This window comes from Cladophialophora immunda (genome assembly GCF_000835495.1).
Source record: "Cladophialophora immunda strain CBS 83496 unplaced genomic scaffold supercont1.3, whole genome shotgun sequence".
Taxonomy (NCBI): Eukaryota; Fungi; Ascomycota; class Eurotiomycetes; order Chaetothyriales; family Herpotrichiellaceae; genus Cladophialophora; species Cladophialophora immunda.
In genome coordinates, this window is record NW_015622543.1 from 5,637,363 (window position 1) to 5,655,959 (window position 18,597).

At 53.9% G+C, this 18,597-nt stretch overlaps 4 protein-coding genes across 5 annotated transcripts; 1 reads left to right on the plus strand and 3 right to left on the minus strand.

Moving 5' to 3' along the window:
• Window positions 1-1,833: 1,833 nt before the first annotated feature.
• Window positions 1,834-3,692, plus strand: PV07_06294 (uncharacterized protein; the record flags this gene model as incomplete). Its single annotated transcript, XM_016393253.1, has 2 exons — window positions 1,834-2,349; window positions 2,463-3,692. The coding sequence occupies 2 exons, from the start codon at window positions 1,834-1,836 to the stop codon at window positions 3,606-3,608; spliced, it is 1,662 nt and encodes a 553-aa protein (XP_016250772.1). The 3' UTR covers window positions 3,609-3,692.
• Window positions 3,693-5,992: 2,300 nt separating this feature from the next.
• Window positions 5,993-9,176, minus strand: PV07_06295. 2 transcript variants are annotated; one of them, XM_016393255.1, is made up of 3 exons: window positions 8,935-9,176; window positions 8,773-8,846; window positions 5,993-8,706 (listed from the first exon to the last, which is right to left on the minus strand). In XM_016393255.1, the coding sequence occupies exons 2-3, from the start codon at window positions 8,844-8,846 to the stop codon at window positions 6,573-6,575; spliced, it is 2,208 nt and encodes a 735-aa protein (XP_016250774.1). In that variant the 5' UTR covers window positions 8,935-9,176; the 3' UTR covers window positions 5,993-6,572. The 2 variants fall into 2 exon arrangements, with proteins under 2 accessions (XP_016250774.1, XP_016250773.1); XM_016393254.1 differs by having other exon boundaries at window positions 8,773-9,176.
• Window positions 9,177-9,240: 64 nt separating this feature from the next.
• PV07_06296 (uncharacterized protein) lies at window positions 9,241-11,921 on the minus strand. Its single transcript, XM_016393256.1, has 5 exons — window positions 11,397-11,921; window positions 11,107-11,344; window positions 10,855-11,045; window positions 10,691-10,805; window positions 9,241-10,641 (listed from the first exon to the last, which is right to left on the minus strand). Exons 1-5 carry the CDS (start codon window positions 11,430-11,432, stop codon window positions 9,395-9,397), a joined length of 1,827 nt encoding a protein of 608 aa, XP_016250775.1. The 5' UTR covers window positions 11,433-11,921; the 3' UTR covers window positions 9,241-9,394.
• Window positions 11,922-12,408: 487 nt separating this feature from the next.
• Window positions 12,409-18,413, minus strand: PV07_06297 (uncharacterized protein; the record flags this gene model as incomplete). Its single annotated transcript, XM_016393257.1, has 18 exons — window positions 12,409-12,555; window positions 12,616-12,773; window positions 12,826-12,913; window positions 12,968-13,198; window positions 13,251-13,320; window positions 13,380-13,492; window positions 13,564-13,681; window positions 13,730-13,780; window positions 13,834-13,855; window positions 13,907-13,966; window positions 14,020-14,279; window positions 14,341-14,447; window positions 14,506-14,593; window positions 16,635-17,343; window positions 17,422-17,682; window positions 17,739-17,981; window positions 18,056-18,149; window positions 18,204-18,413. The coding sequence occupies 18 exons, from the start codon at window positions 18,411-18,413 to the stop codon at window positions 12,409-12,411; spliced, it is 3,030 nt and encodes a 1,009-aa protein (XP_016250776.1).
• Window positions 18,414-18,597: the final 184 nt, after the last annotated feature.

Sequence of the window (18,597 nt, forward strand, 5' to 3'; positions counted from 1 at the left end):
TGGTCCACGGAACTTTTCCATCCCGGGGAATTTGACGTCGCGAGGGTAAGAGATGGCGCCCACGGCAGAGACAAAGACCGACGCCGATCGCTCATACTGGATCCCAGTCTTGAGGTCTTTGAGCTGGACGTCCCATTTCTCCGATTGAGTGTTCCACCGAGCGCCCAAGCACTCTACCTGGGTGTGTATGTGCGGGCGGAGCTCGAACTTGTCGACCGTGTCCTCCATATCTGATATCCATCAATCTCATGAATCAGGGTCTTCAGGGAGCGCGAAGGTGCTTACACTGAAGGATTTCCGGCTGCTCACAGAGCTCTTTTGACCAGTTCGGGTTGAGATTGAAGCTGAATGAGTATAGATGCGAAGGTAGATCGCAGCCACTGCCACGTATGTTAGTTCGCCCGCTTGCGCTCCCAGGAGTTAAATGCTGTCGTACCAGCCTGGATATGTGTTTGTTCTCCACGTGCCTCCCACACCGTCGAGTTTCTCGTAGATGGTGAAGTCTTCGAACTTCAGATCATGCTTCAATCGGTACGCCATGGCGATGCCTGCGGGCCCAGCGCCAATGATGATGGCGCTGAGGCTATGGTCGTAGGGCGACATGGTGAACTCGAGATTGTTTGAACTTTTGGAAAGGGCAATATCGAGAGTGCGAAACAATCAATGCCTGGCTTTGGGGCAGAAGAAACAAATGCCTTTTTGACCTGTTGCTTCGAAACATGTCGTTCAGCGAGAGACGATCAGGTCACTGCAGAAGAGCCGCGGTCGGAATCGAGAATCCGAGTAGTGTGGGACTGCAAGCATTTATCAAACCTAAGCATTAAAGCAATCAGGTGACAGTAGAAGCGGCCCTCCTGCTTCAGTCTTCAGGTGTCGTGCTGATTGAACGAGTGAAGAGCAACGTGAAGGTTCCCAGGAAGCCCTCATTCCATCCATGGCGGCTGGACGATGCAATTGCCCGGGGGACCATGAGCGGAACCCGAATCTCGAAAGTCGCCTCCGGGATTGCTCAAGCTACTAAAGTTCTCTGAACCACGCTGCTGGACGTGACCCAAGAGCGAATCCGAGCAAGGGACTCCTTTCTCTCTCTCTCGTGATCTTCCTTTCTGATGGTCGCTCAGAGTGGCCGAAAGCTAGTCCTGGAGTAGCGTTGAGTTTCCGCATGGAATCAGGAACCCTGGGTGCCAAAGCAGACCGGATGCTTTGGGGCGATGCCTCGGGGCGGAGCCAGTGCTCTCGCCATTTGACTGTGCAGGCATCCGGGATAGTGATCAGTGCGGTGTCAAAGACGTGAAAAGAGGCTCCTCGCCGAATCCAACATTGCAGGACTGAGCAAGTACCGCAAGGGTGCCGCAGCAACACGAGACCGTTGGCGCCGTTTCATCTCCGGACCGGGCATGCGGAGACTTGTACCATGCGCGCCACCCCATCCCGGGGAAACACCGACTTCGACGAACTTAGTGGTGATGATCTTGGAGGATCCCTCACGCCGCTCACTGTGACGCTGTCAAGGGTTGAGTCGCGCTGCCCATTTCCGCTCTGGGACATCGAATTCCGATTCGGGAGCCAGATCCCGGCCTCCGATTGGTGGCGAATGACGACAAGCTTTTTTCTGGGGGAAGTGTGCACCTCCGCAACCCACCTCAGCACTACCACACGCTGGGGCCCCAGACTGACCGAATATAAATATGCTGGAGGCACGGTCGAAGGGTTCGTGGTGGAGTTCGGTCAAACGCTGCTCAGACTTCCCTCACCTTCAATTCTCCTTAGGGCAGATACATCCTGGATACCTCCTTAGACCAAGTCGTTGCAGGAAAGACAGCAATCCTCATCATGTCGACTGAGGGTGAACTACATCCCAAAGGTGCCGACACCGGCACGTCCTATGCCATCACCCAACATGAAGAAAACGCCCCGGTCGTCGCGGCCGAGCAGCTGCCGATCCACCTGGCGGAACACGTGGTGTACGGCCCAAGCAGCATGCGCGGGCTCGTCGGCTCGTCGTTCGTCTTTGGCGCGGCCTTCCTCGCCTCCCTGGGCGGCTTCTCGTTTGGCTACGACCAGGGCGTGATCTCCATCATCAACGTCATGCCTCAGTTCCACGACGTGTTTTCCCAGACCAACACCGCGTTCGGCAAGAGCTTCATGACGGCCATGTTGCAGCTGGGCTGCTTCGTCGGGTGCCTGTTCTTCCCCTCGCTCGCGGACCGGATCTCGCGCAAGTGGGCGCTGACCGTCGTCGTGGTCATTTTCAACATCGGGGCCATCATGCAGACGTCAGCGCGGAGCTACGGCGTGCTCGTCGCCGGGCGAGCGATTGGAGGTATCGGCGTGGGGACACTGGCGATGGTAAGAGTTCTCCCCCCTCGATGACACACACACACACACACACACACACACAGAGAGAGAGAGAGAGAGAGAGAGAGAAGAAGGAGGCGTTGGTCTGACTGAGTATTGAACAGGGTGCACCGCTCTACATCTCCGAGGTATCACCCCCGAATCTGCGCGGCACACTCCTCGTCCTCGAATCCATCTCGATCGTCTCGGGCGTCGTGATCGCCTTCTGGATCACCTACGGCACGAAGTCCCTGGCGGGCGAAATCGCGTTCCGACTGCCCCTGGGGTTGCAGATGGTGTCGGCCACGCTCCTGGGCGTGGGCATCCACTTTTTCCCCTACTCGCCTCGGTGGCTGGCGCTGGTCAACCGCCCCAGCCAGTGCCTCGAGAGCCTGGCGAAGCTCCGCCGGCTGCCCCAGGACGACAGCCGGGTCCAAACCGAATACCGCGGCATCCTGGCCGAGGTCGAGTTCCAGCACATCCTACAGGAGAAGAAGCACCCGGGCGCCCGCGGGGTCAAGCTGGAGATCCTGACCTGGATGGACCTCTTTACCAAGAAGATGTGGCGCCGGGTCGCCGTCGGCGCGGGCGTGTGCTTTTTCCAGCAGTTCTCCGGCATCAACGCCTTCATCTACTACGCGCCCACGCTGTTCGAGTCCATCGGCCAGTCTGCCGAGATGGCCCTGATCCTCTCTGGCGTCTTCAACATCCTGCAACTCGTTGCCGTGTTCATTTGCTTCAGCATCATCGATCTGGTCGGCCGTCGCCCTCTGGCCATCATTGGGGGCTTTGGCAGTGCAGCCTGCTATATCATCATCGCCATCCTCTCCGGACTGTACGAAAAGGATTGGGCCGCCCACAAGGCCGCCGGGTGGGGGTGTGTGGCCATGGCATTCGCCTTCATCCTCGTCTATGGTGTCTCGTACTCGCCCCTGGGCTGGACGCTGCCGCCCGAAGTGTTTCCGACGTCGTGTCGTTCCAAGGGAGTCGCCTTAGCCGTGGCGGTCAACTGGCTCGCGAACTTCACCGTCGGCATCGCCACCCCTCCCATGCTGCAGTCCATCCGGTACGGGACGTACATCTTCTTCGCGTCTTTCTGCTTCCTGGCCGGTATCTGGGCCTATTTCCTCGTCCCCGAAACCATGGGCAAGACGCTGGAGGAGATGGACGAGGCATTTGGTGACCACGCGGCCGGCGAGGAGGTCGAGGTCCTGCAAACCTCCGTCTTGCATGCGCAGATGCGCGGCTCCATCGTCGACAAGGAGGTGTAAATTCCATCCCGCGCCCGTCCTGTGCAGATTTGAGGGTGCAAGACGGTGGCCTGTGACGTGGTCTTGCTGGAGCTGTTGTGCACCATCGGCTGAGATGGCTGACGATGATGGTTTTCCCTACTTTTGCCTCCCAAGTCAATGGGCAAGGAAGTGCTGGTAGTATGGCATGGAACCGGCTGTCCACGGCAAGGAGGTGCTTCTGATATGTATGCAAAGGAGCTAGAGCGAATCATTGAGGTCTGGAAAAGCAGATCTCACGTGAAAATCGAAATCTTTGTCCTTAGCTCTATATCCAACAACCTATACCTGCATCACTTTAGGAACCGTCCATCTCTTCAAACAAGATCGTACCCCAACAAAATGGAACGAAGGCTTTCGATATCCAGTGAAAAGACCACATTTCGGTGAAGTTCATCGGGTTCTGTATTTCTCAGGAATGGGAATACAGAAACGACATCATCACAAATTTAATCCTGCCCATGATCCACACACTTGACTACCTTGGCGAGGAGAATCTGGCACTGTCTCTGAATATTGTTAAGCGTGCCGGGCTGTCCTTCCAATCCAAGGCCCAACTACTCGAGTGGCTCAAGACTGCGGCACTGAGACATGTCTAATATGCTGGCTTTCCGCCGGTGATAGGAGTTACGTTATTCTTCCCAGTCGCTAGAAGAACCCTCGCCGCAACATGGCATCAATCCAACGAGGAAGCTGGATGAGACAACGACGACCTCGACCAGGCAAACCATATTGACTGGTAGATCCCGTGTGCGAGGACGCATACACTGTCTCCTGTGTCAAGTCATATCGGAACGTGGACGTGATGGACGCCTTGATCCAGCTCATACCGACGCCGTCGGCATTTGCTACGAGAATGTCGGCGAAGGGCCGACGGAGTGGCCACTTCGGGATTCGAATCCCAGATACTACGGAAGCCCTTTCGCGAGACCCCACAAGTCGACCTGTCCGAGATACTGTAGCATCTAATACCAGACGGGGAAGTGCGAAAATGAGATGTCTCATCTATTATTATCAAGATCGTAATCTTTCTTGTATCTTGCCTCCCCTGTTTCTTTCATGTTTGTTGTCGGCATTTGAAAAACCAACCGTCCCGCTCAATATCACTGAAAGCGAGATTTCCAGAGCGAACCCGACGAGATCATGGGGTCCATTGGAGTGAACGGCGTTGAGAAGAGTTTTTTGAATGGCACGAGTTCGCCGGCGAGAAAGCTGAATGTCGGCGTGGTGGGCATTGGCCGCATGGGACGCCGACATGCCATGAACGTCCTCTGGCGCGTCCCAAGGGCGAGGCTGCTCTGTGCATGTTCCCCGGCCGAACAGGATCTCATCTGGGCGGACGAGCATCTCGTCCCGCACGGGGTTCAGGTCTATGCCACCTTTGAAGAAATGATCCAGACCCCGGGCCTGGAGGCCGTGATTATCGCCTCGGCCACAGAGCTGCATTTGGAACACACGACGGCATCTTTAGATCGAGGCATTCACGTTTTGTGTGAAAAGCCGGTCTGTACCTCGCTGCCTGAGGTGAGTACCTATTTCCCCGTCTTGCGCTTTGATAATACAGACACAAACTCACGGAAACACGCAGCTGCGTCTACTGATGGATAGAGTCGAGGCAAATCCTCAGACAAAACTCATGGTTGCGTTCGTCCGGAGATTCGATGAGAATTACCAGGACGCCTATGCGAAGATCCAAGCAAACAGAATCGGGAAACCCATCATCATCCGGTCTCAGGGATGTGAAAAGCTCGACACGAGCGTCGCTTTCAAACAGTATCTCAAGGCCTCTGGGGGCATATTTCTCGACAGCATCATCCACGACATCGACTTGTCACTTTTCTTATTCGGGCTGGAGTCCCGGCCAAAGTCAGTATCAGCTTCAGGCGTGGCTGCGATACACACTGAGCTGGCCGAAGACGGCGATGCCGACAACGCTGTCGGCATTTGCGAGTTCTGGGACGGCAAGATTGCGTACTTTTATAATTCCCGGACGGCAGCCCATGGTTACGACAACGCAACCGAAGTATTTGGCACAGCGGGCAAAATCTCCATCAACATGACCCCGCGGCGAAACCGTGTAGAGCTGTGCGACAGCGATGGGTTCGTCAAGGTCGAGCCTACACCAGGGTGGTATGATCGATATGAAGCTGCGTTCGTCACCGAGGCTAGGTCTTGGGTCGATGCTCTGATGGATGGAGACCCTATGCCAATCCCTGTGCGGGATGCGCTGACGTCGCTGACCATCGCAGAGGCTCTCCAGGAAAGCTTGAAAACCGGCCAGAAGGTGATGTTCGACAAAAAGGGCCAACGAGTGGAGACCGTTGTTGCATAAGACATAGTCAGTGCTCAAACAGATAGACTTGATAGACATTATGTGGAATGGATGACGTTCAGCGCCCCTTCAACCAGGCATGTTAGTGACACGAAGTCGTATGTCAAGCCACTGCACTTAGATACCATGAACATAACCGTGCCGTTTCGCTGGTTGTGGAAGGATGTGTATTAGTGTTTATCTTGGTTCGGGTGACAACACCCTCGTAACCGCATTCCGCTGCAAGAAGACCCAGAACAGATTCACATAAGCCCCTATGCCCACAGGCCTCACTTCCAATGAGGCCTGATAGTGTTGACATGACGTTTTTCAGCTTCCCATTTGAGATATTTGCCTATTACAATTGACGGGTATTGGTGCAAGGCGAGGAGAAGGGGCGTTCCGCACCCCTGAGGAGGTCGATCGCAGGCAAGGTAAGGAATACCACGAGTCGGTCGAGGCAGACCGATGGGGTCGATAGCGAGACCTGCATGGGGTTCATAGGCATCGGGAGGGTACATCTTCGCAATGGGAAGCAAAAGACATTGTGTGTTCCTCCGACCAAGCAACTCGAGCCTCCCTGGATCGGTCAAAACATGCTTTTTGTGCTCTTGATATATATGGGCTCAAAATTCTCAGTCACCGTCGTCCCAGTGCATCCACCCACCGTTCGAGCCTTGACACAACCTATCCGTTCTCCATGCGAACGAAAGCACAAAGACGTGGGCCAGCATAGCGATTAAGGCTTTCCATATCCGTAAATGTGTCAGCGAAAACTCAAGTAATGCGGTGGCAATGATAGGATAGACGACTATCGCATTCATGCCCTGAGATAGGCAAGGTTGGAGAGTGATGAATAATTTTACACCGAGTATGGCCAGACGGGTAGAGGGAGAAGTGATAGGCGCGTTGAGGAAAGTATAGATTCGATCGAGGAAGAGAGAAAGAGCTGATCGATCGAGCTGTTGTGCGGGTTCGAGGAGAAGCTGTTGCCGGACTGGGGAAGTGGTGGGAGACTTTTTTAGAGGGGAGGAAGGGAGAGACGCTGAGGCCCGTTTGGCTCGCAGGATCATAGTGCTATTAAGCCTGAGATTGCCAGACTCGCGCCGTGTCGACATGGAGGCTTTGGGTGCACGTTGTTCACGGTCCGCTTCGCTGCCGCTTGTGTAACCGTGATCACTGATGACTGCTTCGGCATTTTTCGGCTCTTGAGACACAGACCTCGTAGCCCTGAAGAATGATCGTTTCGACCTGGATCCCATATCAAGGCTTGGTCTACCCTGTGGGGAGTTCCCTTTCTGTGGTGTATCCAACTTTTGAATCCGTCGGCCCGGCGTCAACTCCTCTGGCTCCATTGAGTTTCGCCTCCGCGCAGCGGGAATGTCATCAAGTCGACCGGACGAAACGACCTGGAGGACGTCGTCTGCGCTTGGCCGTTCATCTGGATTCAGGGACAAGAGTCGCTTGAGAAAAGAGTAAAGAGCCGGCGGTAGCTCGGGACGCAATTTGCGCTGGTCGTCAAATCCTCCCCAGTTAGTAATCTCTTCTCTCAATTCGTCTACGTCTTCGCGCTCTTCATGAAGGACGTTTGCGGAGTTGTAAGGCAGGGTTGCGAAACAGAGGAAGTGTAGGATCATGCCCAGCGAGAAGATGTCGGACTTGGACGTAAAGTTCTCAAAAGGCCCGCCCGGAGAGATGCGTCGAAGCACTTCGGGAGCGCAGTAGGATATAGTCCCTGTAGCACCGGTGGATTTTCGAGTAGCATATTCGTACTGGACTTCGCCGAAGTCGCTAACCAGGACTCTGGTTTCGCCACCAACCGTGTGTAACAGGCAGTTGCTCGGTTTCAGGTCTCGATGAATGAAGCCGTTATGATGAAGGTGCCTCAAGCCCGAGGTAATGTCTTTGAAAAAATTGTAAATCTCGTCGAAGTGTAACTTTTTGGGTTCATTTGCGCGCCGAGGAAGGTCCGTTTCCCCCCTCGACTTGCGACGAATTCGTTCTTTGAGTTCTTGCGTCGTCGTGGAAGCTTGTGCCGAGCCTAAGACGTAGTTCTGCATATCGCCCCCGTTGCAGTATTGCTGCAGAATAAACGCGCAGGGTACGCTCGGGCCAAACGTGCTGATCTGGAAGTCTTCTAACCAGACGTGGCGGTAGGAGACCAGATTTTGGTGCGACAAGGTCTGCAGAAGTTGGACCTCGACTAGAACTTTCTCCAACCATGCATGGTCATCTCCAATGGGGACGCGTTTGCAAGCGAAGTGGCCGAGGGTAACGCCGTCGAGGACGTGTTTGACCAAGAGCACGACGCCTCGGCCGCCTCTTCCGAGCTCTCTTTCCTCCACAAAGAACTTCTCAAAGTAGTTGGGGGAAAAAGCCGTCTCCGAGATCCCATGGGCCTGACTGGCAGGCACCGGGGCGCTGGCGATGAACTCTGCATTGGGGGGTGGAGACACCGCGGCTGAGGAAGGATGAAGCCGGGAGCGTACCGGCTGGACGATGCGGCGTCTTGGAGAGGGAGGTGCAGATGTTTCGTTGGAGCCAGGTAGACTCCGTGCGAGCATTTCGAAGTAGCCCTCTGTGATGAAACTCGGCTGGTCTTCCATTGGACTTGATCCGGGCTCTTGGGTGCTTGAGGGTCCTGGGCCGTGCCAGGGTCGACCACAGGTTGGACAGTCGTTGGTGCGTCGTTCTATGTCTTGGTTTCGATGGAACGGAACAAGTTGGTTCGTTCTCGGGTCACGGTAAACAATCGTGTCTGCGTGACGGCTAGTCTCATCAGTTCAGTATTGTTCCGCTGTGTTTTGACTCCCTGCCTTGGTGTGTGACACTTACAGCACGATCTCACGGTTGTTGTCGTAAGGGATGATGGAAAGAGTCGGGACATCATCTACAGTGCCCTCCTCCATCTTCAAACTCGATCAGCAGTAATTGGGAGAAAGGGCACCAGCACCTGAAGGAGTTTCTATCGAATCTCGAGGAGCAGGTGCGACTTACAGCGGCGGTCGTTCCTGATTTGTGAGAGGACTGTGGTGTTGGACAGGCGATCCAGTCAAGGCGAAGGAGACCGCATCAAGCCGCAGGAGGACTTCTCAGGCAGCTGAAGGACACCATCTCCCACAGATTCATTGTCATAGCAGATGCGAGTCACGGAGCGCGATCCGAGTTTGCCTGGCCGTGGATTCTCTGCTCTTCGAGATAAATAGCGTGACGTGCAGTTGGCAGTCAAGAGAAGAGCTGGAATGTTGTAGTGGCGGAAATTGGAGGCGCGGACGATCGCGATGGAAATTCAAAGTCAAATGACGGTGGCAATTTGAGGCCCTCGTGGCCCTCCACATTGGGCTGCTACATACAAACCAACACTTGGATTATTCGTGTTCGTCGCCGTGCGTAGAAGTACAGGTACAATTCGTCCCCATCATCCAGAAACCGGACATTACATTACGGTGCTATAGCTTCAACTGTGTCCCGGCCGTGGGAAGATCGGCACTGTGTCTACATTATTCACGTCAAACCCCAACAGCGTCCCCTGGTTGCTATGCTGCCACCCCTGACCCGTCTGTTGATTCACAAACGCGCTTTGTCGGAATGGATTCGTGCTGCCAGTCACATTTGTTGTCACTGGGCCTCCCGGTGTCGTCGGTCGGTTCTTCGCGAATGGGTTGGTTCCGGTTCTCTGAGGTTGGAGTGGCGGCGGAGAGGAGAGGAAAGACGGATTGGAGGGGAAAGTTTGCTCGGGAGAGACTGGAGAAAAGGTCGTCTGGTCGTGGATGGTTCCTGCTGTCTGGTCGTTGTTGGAAATAGCTCCAGTGTTGTGCTTCGCGAATGGATTGGTCGATGACCGCACAGGAGCTGGGGGGCTCACAGGCGAAAACTGGGCGTTTCCAGTGTTCATTGTGGATTGCCGGAACGGATTGGTGGATGTTTGCTGTGGTTGTATCGGAGAAGGTTGAGCTGGGGAAAAGGCTTGCGGCTGGAAATTTGCCACGCCGTTCTGAGGAATCGGTGACAGCTGCGACGAAAACTGGAACCCTCCTGCTGGCTGTATATGCTGTTGTGGTTGAGGCCCGTATCCACCGAATCCCGCACCTGTGAAATCTGTCTGCAGAGGCTGTGGCTGGGCCTGAGGTTGTGGTAGAGCCTGGCTCTGGAAAGTCGGCTGCTGCTGTAGGAAAGGATTGTAACCCGTCTGTTGAGGCATAGCCGCTTGCGGATATCCCTGAACCTGCGGCACTCCTTGCTGAAAATGAGGCTGCGCGGTGAAGTTGGCCTGACCCATCGTCTGCTGATTCTGCTCAATCGACTCGAAGAAGTCAATCAGATCCGGTGCTGGTCCCTTGTGCACTGATTGCACCGGTTGTGGTTTGGCTGCAATCGAAGAGGTGGCAACTTCCTTTGTTGCCGGCTTGTCGAACGGGTTGGCCGATGGCGCGGTGGAAACCGGCTTGCCTGTTCGTTTTGCTTCTTGCTGCGCCAGATATTGTCTTCGGTTCAATTCAAAGTCCGGATCGTGGAGATATTCTTCCAGAGCATTGGTCAGAGTTGTTGGCGCGTGCTTCAATCTCGGGACCTCCAAGCGAGTCGACGTCTCATACTGTCTAGCAAGACTGAGATACTGGACCACCATTTCGGTCTGCCTTCCGAATGTCTTGTAGATCTGCAATGCTCGTTCAGCATCAGGACGAGACATTTCGAAGTAATGTTCTGCGTCTGCGTTAGCCATGGCGGCTTTCATTTGATCCGCTTTCCCTACCTAGAACATTGATGGTGCCCTCGTTCATCACCTTGAACAGCTCGAGCAGGTCCAAGGTTAAAAGACGAAACGCCGTCAGTGAAATCTCATTATCCGGGTCGTGGGTCCCTAGCAACTGCAAGAGTGAGCCGAGATCGAGGTTGGGGTCTGTCGTCGCCACTCACATCGCATCGCACCAACGCCTCTATTTGATCCTGCACAACCTCAGTTTGTCTCAATAACCCTTTCTCGACAGTCAGTCTGCGCATCTTCCCAGCCCCCGACTTGACGAAGTCCGTCTTGGTATCTCGGAAGGCCCGCACTCGTTCTAACAAGTATTCCGAATACCTTCGAATATTGAGACCTTGAGTTTGAACTATTCACCCGTCAGACCGCGCACACAGTTTCCTGGTGATCTTTTGCCCTGTTTTGCATACCTTCAGTGAAGCTGCTGATTGCCAATCGCTTAGGCGACTCGGATATGTATCTCAAAGTGACCTCAGGCTGACCCTCTCTTATCATAAGATGGACCACAATTAACGCTTTGAAGACAATCGTCCATGTTGAGTCCCTCAGTCGAAGTTGTAGAGTGCGGAAGACTTCGGCGACACCTGATTCTCCGCCATTTGTAGCAGATAATATGGGCTCGATGTACTTCGACTTGGGCGCAGCCAGCTAGTCCACCGTCAGCTCTGATCAAGCGGTCTACGCGGTCTGCCATCCTGACCTTGATTTTCGTAGCGCCTTTTACAATCTTCTCCATGGTGGTCTGTCTGACAGGGTGATGTTCGGGCTCTTTCCAGGAAGATGAACGACGCGGCAATTGGTCCGTAGGGAGGGCTGTTTCCGAGTTGTCCGCTTCAGGCCGGTGAAGTCAAGAGACGGCGAGGTCAGGTCAGGAGAAAGAATTATGCTAGGCAGGTTGCCATGTTTTCACAAGAACATAGTGCACGAGGTGGCAGAGCAAGATCACACAGCCACAAACAGACCCGGCTGCTCAGGGTCGGACTGCGTTGGTTTGTTGCTGTGATGGCCGGCGCAGTCGCACTCGAAAGGCAGGCTGAGCGGTTCCACGACAATAACCACTGAAACGATGCACAGGTAGGGAAAAGCGTGGAGGGAGGACGAGGCAGGAGGAGAAGAGACAAATGACCAGATCCCGGTATATCTATCACGCCCCTATCACCATGGCGCCATTAAATTGGAATCCTGTGAGATGGTGTTGCAGGCTGGATATTACGGGCGTTCAAGCCACTCGACCTGATGACGGCGCACTGGACTTGCACCTGCCACCTGCGGCGTCCGTCGTTGCCCGGAGCTTCCCCTGCCACCTCTTGGCAGTAGCATCGGGATTACGTAAGGCTTCCCGGCAAACCTACCATATCCATTACACCTCCACTAGTGATAACAGGGATATCATGTCCTTGTTTACCCGCACGTCTCTTGTAGACCAGATCAGTCTTCCTCTCTTCTCCTTCTCGGCCAGCAAGTTCCTTTATGTGTATAGGACTTCTAAGGCAACAATATAAGAGCTTGTTCGTCTGAGGTAGCACACCAAACCGTGGTGCCGAGGCTCTCTCATTCTTCGTCAACCTCAAGACCTTGAGCTTCTGCGCCACAGAACTGAAGATCCTACTCTGTGAGCATCGACCAGTACGACGAGTCTGTCCACTCTGCATTCCCATTTCGTGCTTCGGGTTTCAGTTGTCGAAAATTCCATAGGTAATCGGCCCTCATGCTCAATATTTCTCTCCTTCAAGATGTTCGGAGATAACTTTGACGTCTTGTCCTCCACGGACGAGGGCCGAGTGTTGAAGTTTCAGCTCTTGGAATTTCTTTTCCGTTTCCCAGACGAACGGAGTTTTACTGGCAAACAGTAGATCGATCTGCAAGGGTGACTAGTCAGACGGCGGTCTAGAAAGATCCATGTTTGAACGGCCACCTACCTCTTCCAATGTTCGGCAACTGGTCTCAGGGTAGAAACAGAATACCATAACCACGGCCAGCAGATTGAAGACCGCATGGATATAGAAACCCTGCGGGCCTAATGCCTGGAACATCACGGGCGCCGCGAGAGATACAGAGCCACATCCCAGGCTCCAACCTGCAATATCATCTTTAGTATTCTACTTTATCACCGGGGGAAGTGGAAATACCAATTATGCCAAACGCGTTCCCTTTAGCTCGGATGGCGAGTGGGAAGATCTCCGAAGGATACACCCAAGGCACACTGAGCCATGTTGCCTGCGTGAAGATTATGAGTTGGTGTCATGGAACAGAGAGGTGAACTGGAATTACCGCAAAGATCGCGTTGTATATGAAGACGAATGAGCCAGCAGCGGCGCCGATGGACTGGCTCTGTTTGTCCTCCCCAACCTTGGACAGAGCCCCGAGGATGAAGAACGACAGGCTCTGACCAAACCCACCGGCCATAAGGACTTTGCGGCGGCCGTAACGATCGATGGTCACGAACGCAAAAGCGCAGCATACCATGGTGACCAGGTTTGCACAACCGGTGAGGAGGTTTGCCTGTGAACAAGTCGTCAGCAGGATATCTGGTGAGACTGCTGGAACATCTCACTTTGTGTTGACTGAAGCCAGCAATTCGGAAGAGTGTGGGAGCATAGACGACGACGCTTGTGACACCAGTCCTGTATGCAGATCTCCCAGTCAGCATCCCGAAAAACCTGCAGATCCTCAATCAACGCACCATGCCTGCATTATTTGGAGCCAGGCAGCCAAAAAGGCTCTCCGTCCAAGGTGAAGATCGCCACTCTTGATTCCAGTGACCAAGTGGAAGTAGCTCCGAGCCGGGTATTCAGCCTCCAGTTCTGGACGAGAGCGATGGCTGTCAGTAACACTCCCGTTCAACTGGAATCGTGCAACTTGCCAACAGCGGCGACGATTTCATTGAATTCCGCCACGACATCTGCTTGGTTGATATCTCCCCGAGCGCGAAAGATTGCCAAGGTTTTCCTCCCGCGCTCTTGCTTGCCGTTGGCAATGTCCCATCTGGTGGCCCACGTTAGCACGGACGATGTGCAGATATGGCGAACTGACCTTGGACTCTCTGGCATGAATGGGATGATGAGCATTAGAGCAACCAGAAAACTGATACATGTCAACGATCATGTCTAGCACTTTGAGGATAACTAATTGCTCACATCTCGACGAAAGCAAGAGGAACTGAAGCAATCGATCAGCGGATCACTCTCAAGAAGAAGTTCAAAGGCTTACATCTCCATCGAACCTCGGTGTTCCCGTGGTTGAGAAAACTCAGGCCATACTCGAGCCAGTCTATGAGAGTCAGCGGTGGGAGTGATATCATCAAGAGATGGGAGACTCCTTACACGAAGTGGAGATACCGGCAAAGTTGATGAACATCTCGAAGGCCATCACCATTCCCCGCATGTCGTGAGCGACGAGCTCTGAGCCCCAGACCGGAATCACAGCGCTGATACAGCCGGTCCCAACACCACCGATCAATCGGGCACAGAGCATCCAGGCTGCATTCTGAGCAGCGCTTTGCATCGACTGACCAAAGATACCCCAGATACAGCCAAAGAAGATAGCTTTGCGCCGCCCGATCTTGTCGGATAAAGCACCGCCCCTGTTCAACAAGACCTCATTTTCAGGATTATTCGAGATGAAGCAAGCGAGCAGGAGCTTACATCAGTGCTCCAAGGAGGGTACCGAGATAGTATATCGAGACAAGACCACCTTGCTTGGTGGGCCTGGTGATTGTCCCAGTCGCGCCGTCGCCGATTTTGACCAGGTCCTGTACGTCGGTCAGTGGTTTCTTCTCTCGTGGAAGACGGTTTTGGGCCACCACGGACAATGTACGATGGACTTATGTTGACTCCAGACATGACACCCTGGTCATAACCCTCGAACATGATGCCCAAACCAGCGACCAGGCACACGCTGGGGCGCATGTCAATTCAGCAAACTCGTTCACAGACGGGTTGTACGGATTGGAACTTACGCCCACACCATATGACGTCCGTACAGAGGCATTCTGAGTGTTTGCTGGGCGGTTTACTGCGACTTCTTACAGAGGTATCCGTCTCTACTTTGCAAGAGCGATGGCAGCGTGGGGCTCCTGGGTACTTATATCCATCCCCTCCTTACCCTCTCCCAACTTCGTCAGACTCTCGCCTAAGTGAGGAGATGGACGGAGTGCCTCGTGTGTCGCAGCGCAGGCGCACGCAGACCCTCACGCCATGCTATCTGCCACCGGGAGTATCGAAAGGGTATCCGGCAAATTTGGACGGGAGGTGCCCGGCATCATAGCTGTCGCTATAGCCTATGCATCCTTAGCAGCGCAGATCACCCATGCATAGCCCTCCCTGCCTCCGCGGTGGACCCTTAGGCAAGTATTACGTCCCGACTGGAACTAGCGGCCGGCTTAGCAGTGTTCGCACCCATGATCATCTGGTTAGGGTATATGTAGGCAGAGACAACGTCCCTTGTCATTCATGTGGACGGGGTCATAGGTTCCACCACCGAGCCAGACTCCCAAGTTACATTGAGGTACTCCAGGTGCAATGAAGTCGAATCACGCTTTCTCCGCATCCCAGCCCGTCGACCCCGTATTGGAGAGCCGACTCCTAGAGGGGCTGACTTGGAGGCAGCGTCGGCACATGCCGATGGCGCCGATATCGCGCTACCCCAACGCTACAATACCAACAAGTCGCATTACATTCGTTGGTCCGCACTCGTTTCTCCAGGGCTTTTGTGTCGAGATCAATAACAATCAACACGCCGGGAGTCGAGCTATTAGGGAGAAGTGCCCCTCGCAGCTTTTTTTCCAGTCGGAGAAGGCAGAGGTCGATGCAATGAGGGAAGGACCCTGACCCTGGCATAATCAGGCATCCATTGCAAAAGAGATTAGAAACTACAGAAGCGCTGGAGTCTACCTTTGATATATAGAACCACTGCCTGTCAGGAAAGGAGTTCACAATCAATTCCCTTGGGATCGCCCAAAAAGACCGAGAATCCTGTGTTTCCATGATCGAAGCCCCGAGCTCTGGACTATATACACCTGTCCTGAAGTCCCGTCCATGACACCCACCAAGCCATCAAGTAACTGTCTAGGGTGCTTATCAACGTGAGTATACGAGGAAAGGACCCGTAACTCCACCACCCTTAGGGAGGTACTCCGTACATAATACACTCTAGCCTGGCGCAGGACCGGGTCGATCGATAGCCACACAAGTTCCAACCCGCTACAGCAACTGCCGCTTAGACTGAGCGATGCCCCTGCAAAAAACCCTCGCTTACCCGGCATTTCCAATTGCAGAGATTCCTGATCCGTAAATTGGCGGGGGAAGCGATCGAAATCCGGGTTGCCGGTTTGGGATTCGTCTCCAATTATCAATGGTTGTGCTGAACAAACTGTTCCCCCTTACGCAGCCCAGGCACGCCGGCGAGAAGGAGGGGAGTAGAGAGGTCAAAAGGTATAACAGAGTATGGAAATCATGGGGGTCAATGCGGACATTATTAGTGGGAAGTGAGGAGTATCCACGGTGTAACGTCAACGTCCTCGTCGAGCTGAACACAGCGTCCGCAGAAGCACGAAATATTAATATACCATTACGGGGCGTGTCAGCGGAGTCGGTGATGGCGTTGTACCTTCGTTCTCACAAGCGCCTAGCAAGACAACAATACCTCGATCTGATACGGAATGAATCATTTGCGCTCTAGCTGAGCCGGCCTTTCCCGTGGTTTGAGCTTTTGTTTTGCTTATTGAACTTGAACTTCGCCATTTGATGGATCCAGCTCTGCGTGGTCTGGCGAAAGGCTGCCTATGATACTGCTGACCACTCGCCTATGAACGATCTTGTCCACTCCTCTCTATCTACCCTCAATTCGACAGGTGGGACTAGTTCGCCACATCGTGGCAGACAGCCCCTCCTTTTCTGTGTCCCACCCATCTCCTGCTCAGAGCGTCTACAAGACATACATGTACTTTGGATGATAGTCGCAAAGCTCCTCGATGTCCCTGGACGCCAAAGGATCCTCGACTCCCTCCGCCTCATATCCCTGCGCCCTTCGCGTCTTGGCCGCGTTGGCCCGCTTGCAGATCTGGTACAGGACAGCCGTGCAAATGACCCCCAAGCTGTACAGGCCAAGTGAGACGCCATGGCCGAGGATAAACCGCGGCGGATCACGGTAGGTCTGGGTCGAGATGATGCTGTAGGACTGTACGAAGATCTGACATATCCAGATACTCGTGGCACGTTTCGTGTAGCCGCCGTGGCAGGACAGATACCACGCCACGCCAATTGCAAGCCCCGGGTACGCGCCCGTGGTGACAAAGCAAGCCCCGGCAACGAGCGCAACCTTGTTTGTTGTGGACAGCAGTATAATGAAGCCTGCAATGGTGGTTGAAAGGCATACCAAGATCATCATGGCCTTTTGTCCTAGACGGTCTGCCAGCCAGGAGCCGGTGAGGAGGCCAACAAGTCCAAATGCGTATGGAATCATGGAATAAAGTTGGGTTTGCAGAGGCGAAAATCCAAATTCGTTGATGAATGTTGGGAGGAAGACGCCAAAGGCACCAATTCCAACTCCCTGACATCCAATCATGGCGGCTCCGAGAAAAATCTTAGGGTCCTTGAGGGCTATGACCACCTGTTGCCAGCGGAACTTGGCACCCTCAGTATTCTGGGCTAATCTGTGGCATTAGTTGGCCACCATGATGAGGGGAGCAACTGGCCAAATTGGACACAGGTTCGTGGTAGACTCACAAGTTCTTAATCGTGCCAGAATCAGCTGGCGCTGTCTTTGGTCACGAAACCCGGGAAAGTGACCTTTCTGAGCCACGCTTTCAGGTAGGCCAGGGAGGAATGCCATAATAATAAAACCCATGCCCACTGTGATGACGCCTTCGATGATGAAGAGCCATTGCCACGCCCGAATGCCTGATGAATTCTCCAAGTTCTTGCCCACACCGTAGGAAATGATGCCACTGAATGCGCCAGCGACTGGCGTAAGCGAATAGATCAACGCTGCCACGGGTCAGCCTTTTGCCTTCTGGCTCGGCGTGGTCAGATTCTTCGCTTACCTGTCCTCAGAGCAAGCTCTGAGGGTTTATACCACAGTGAAACAAAGATATAGGCGTTGTTTGCAAATGCTTCCGCCAGACCAATGAGGACACGCAGGCCCATTAAGGTGGCGTAGTGTTTGGCTTCGGAAGCAGAAGCAGCAGACACTCCAAAGACAATGACGGCGACTCCAAAGACCCATCGTGGCTGGAAATAACGCAGCGCCATGCCAGCAGGCAGTTCAACCACCATATACCCAAGGACTTGAGGAAACGGGACCAAGGTTAGCGAGAGAACCCAGTTCACAGTGCCAATTCTCCAGATGGAGCCGACTCACAGAACATCATGACGATGTTGTAGTATTGCTGAGGGGTGAGATCGAGGTCCTCTTGCATGCCGAGGATCCGCGCATTCCCAATGTTCCCGCGATCCTTCATGAAGCATTAGAATCAGGTTCCCGTTCTGCAAGAGCGGGCAAGGCTTACCAGGTATCCAAAGAAGAGGGCCAAAGCCAGAAGTGGCAAAATGATCAGGTCTTGTCTGAGCACCAGGTTGCTCTCCTCTTTCGCCGTAAAGGACTCCAAAGGGAGCTCATCTCGGGCTTTCTCATCGACTCCAATCTCAGCGCTCTTGTCTTCGTTGTGGAAAATCTCCACGTGGGAGGCAGGGCTCTTTTCTGCCTGAGTGGTCGACATATCTGGTTATGGTGGACGGCCAGAGATAACTCGGAGGAGAGAATCAACTATTGAGAGTTGCTACCCAGACATTGATCAACAACCCGACGATGGGAAGTCCATTTATCATGCAAAGCCCAGGCCGATTGATGTTTGCGATATCATGGACTCCCCACAAAACGAACCCCAGAGTCCCCGCGAAAAA

Coding starts and splice junctions, on each gene's coding strand:
- PV07_06296 (XM_016393256.1), bottom strand. CDS start 11,432: ATGGAGAAGATTGTAAAAGGCGCTACGAAAATCAAG. Junction 11,345..11,396: donor AAGGCGCTACGAAAATCAAG/GTCAGGATGGCA, acceptor ACGGTGGACTAG/CTGGCTGCGCCCAAGTCGAA. Junction 11,046..11,106: donor AATCAGCAGCTTCACTGAAG/GTATGCAAAACA, acceptor ACGGGTGAATAG/TTCAAACTCAAGGTCTCAAT.
- PV07_06295 (XM_016393255.1), bottom strand. CDS start 8,846: ATGGAGGAGGGCACTGTAGATGATGTCCCGACTCTTTCCATCATCCCT. Junction 8,707..8,772: donor AACAACCGTGAGATCGTGCT/GTAAGTGTCACA, acceptor TGATGAGACTAG/CCGTCACGCAGACACGATTG.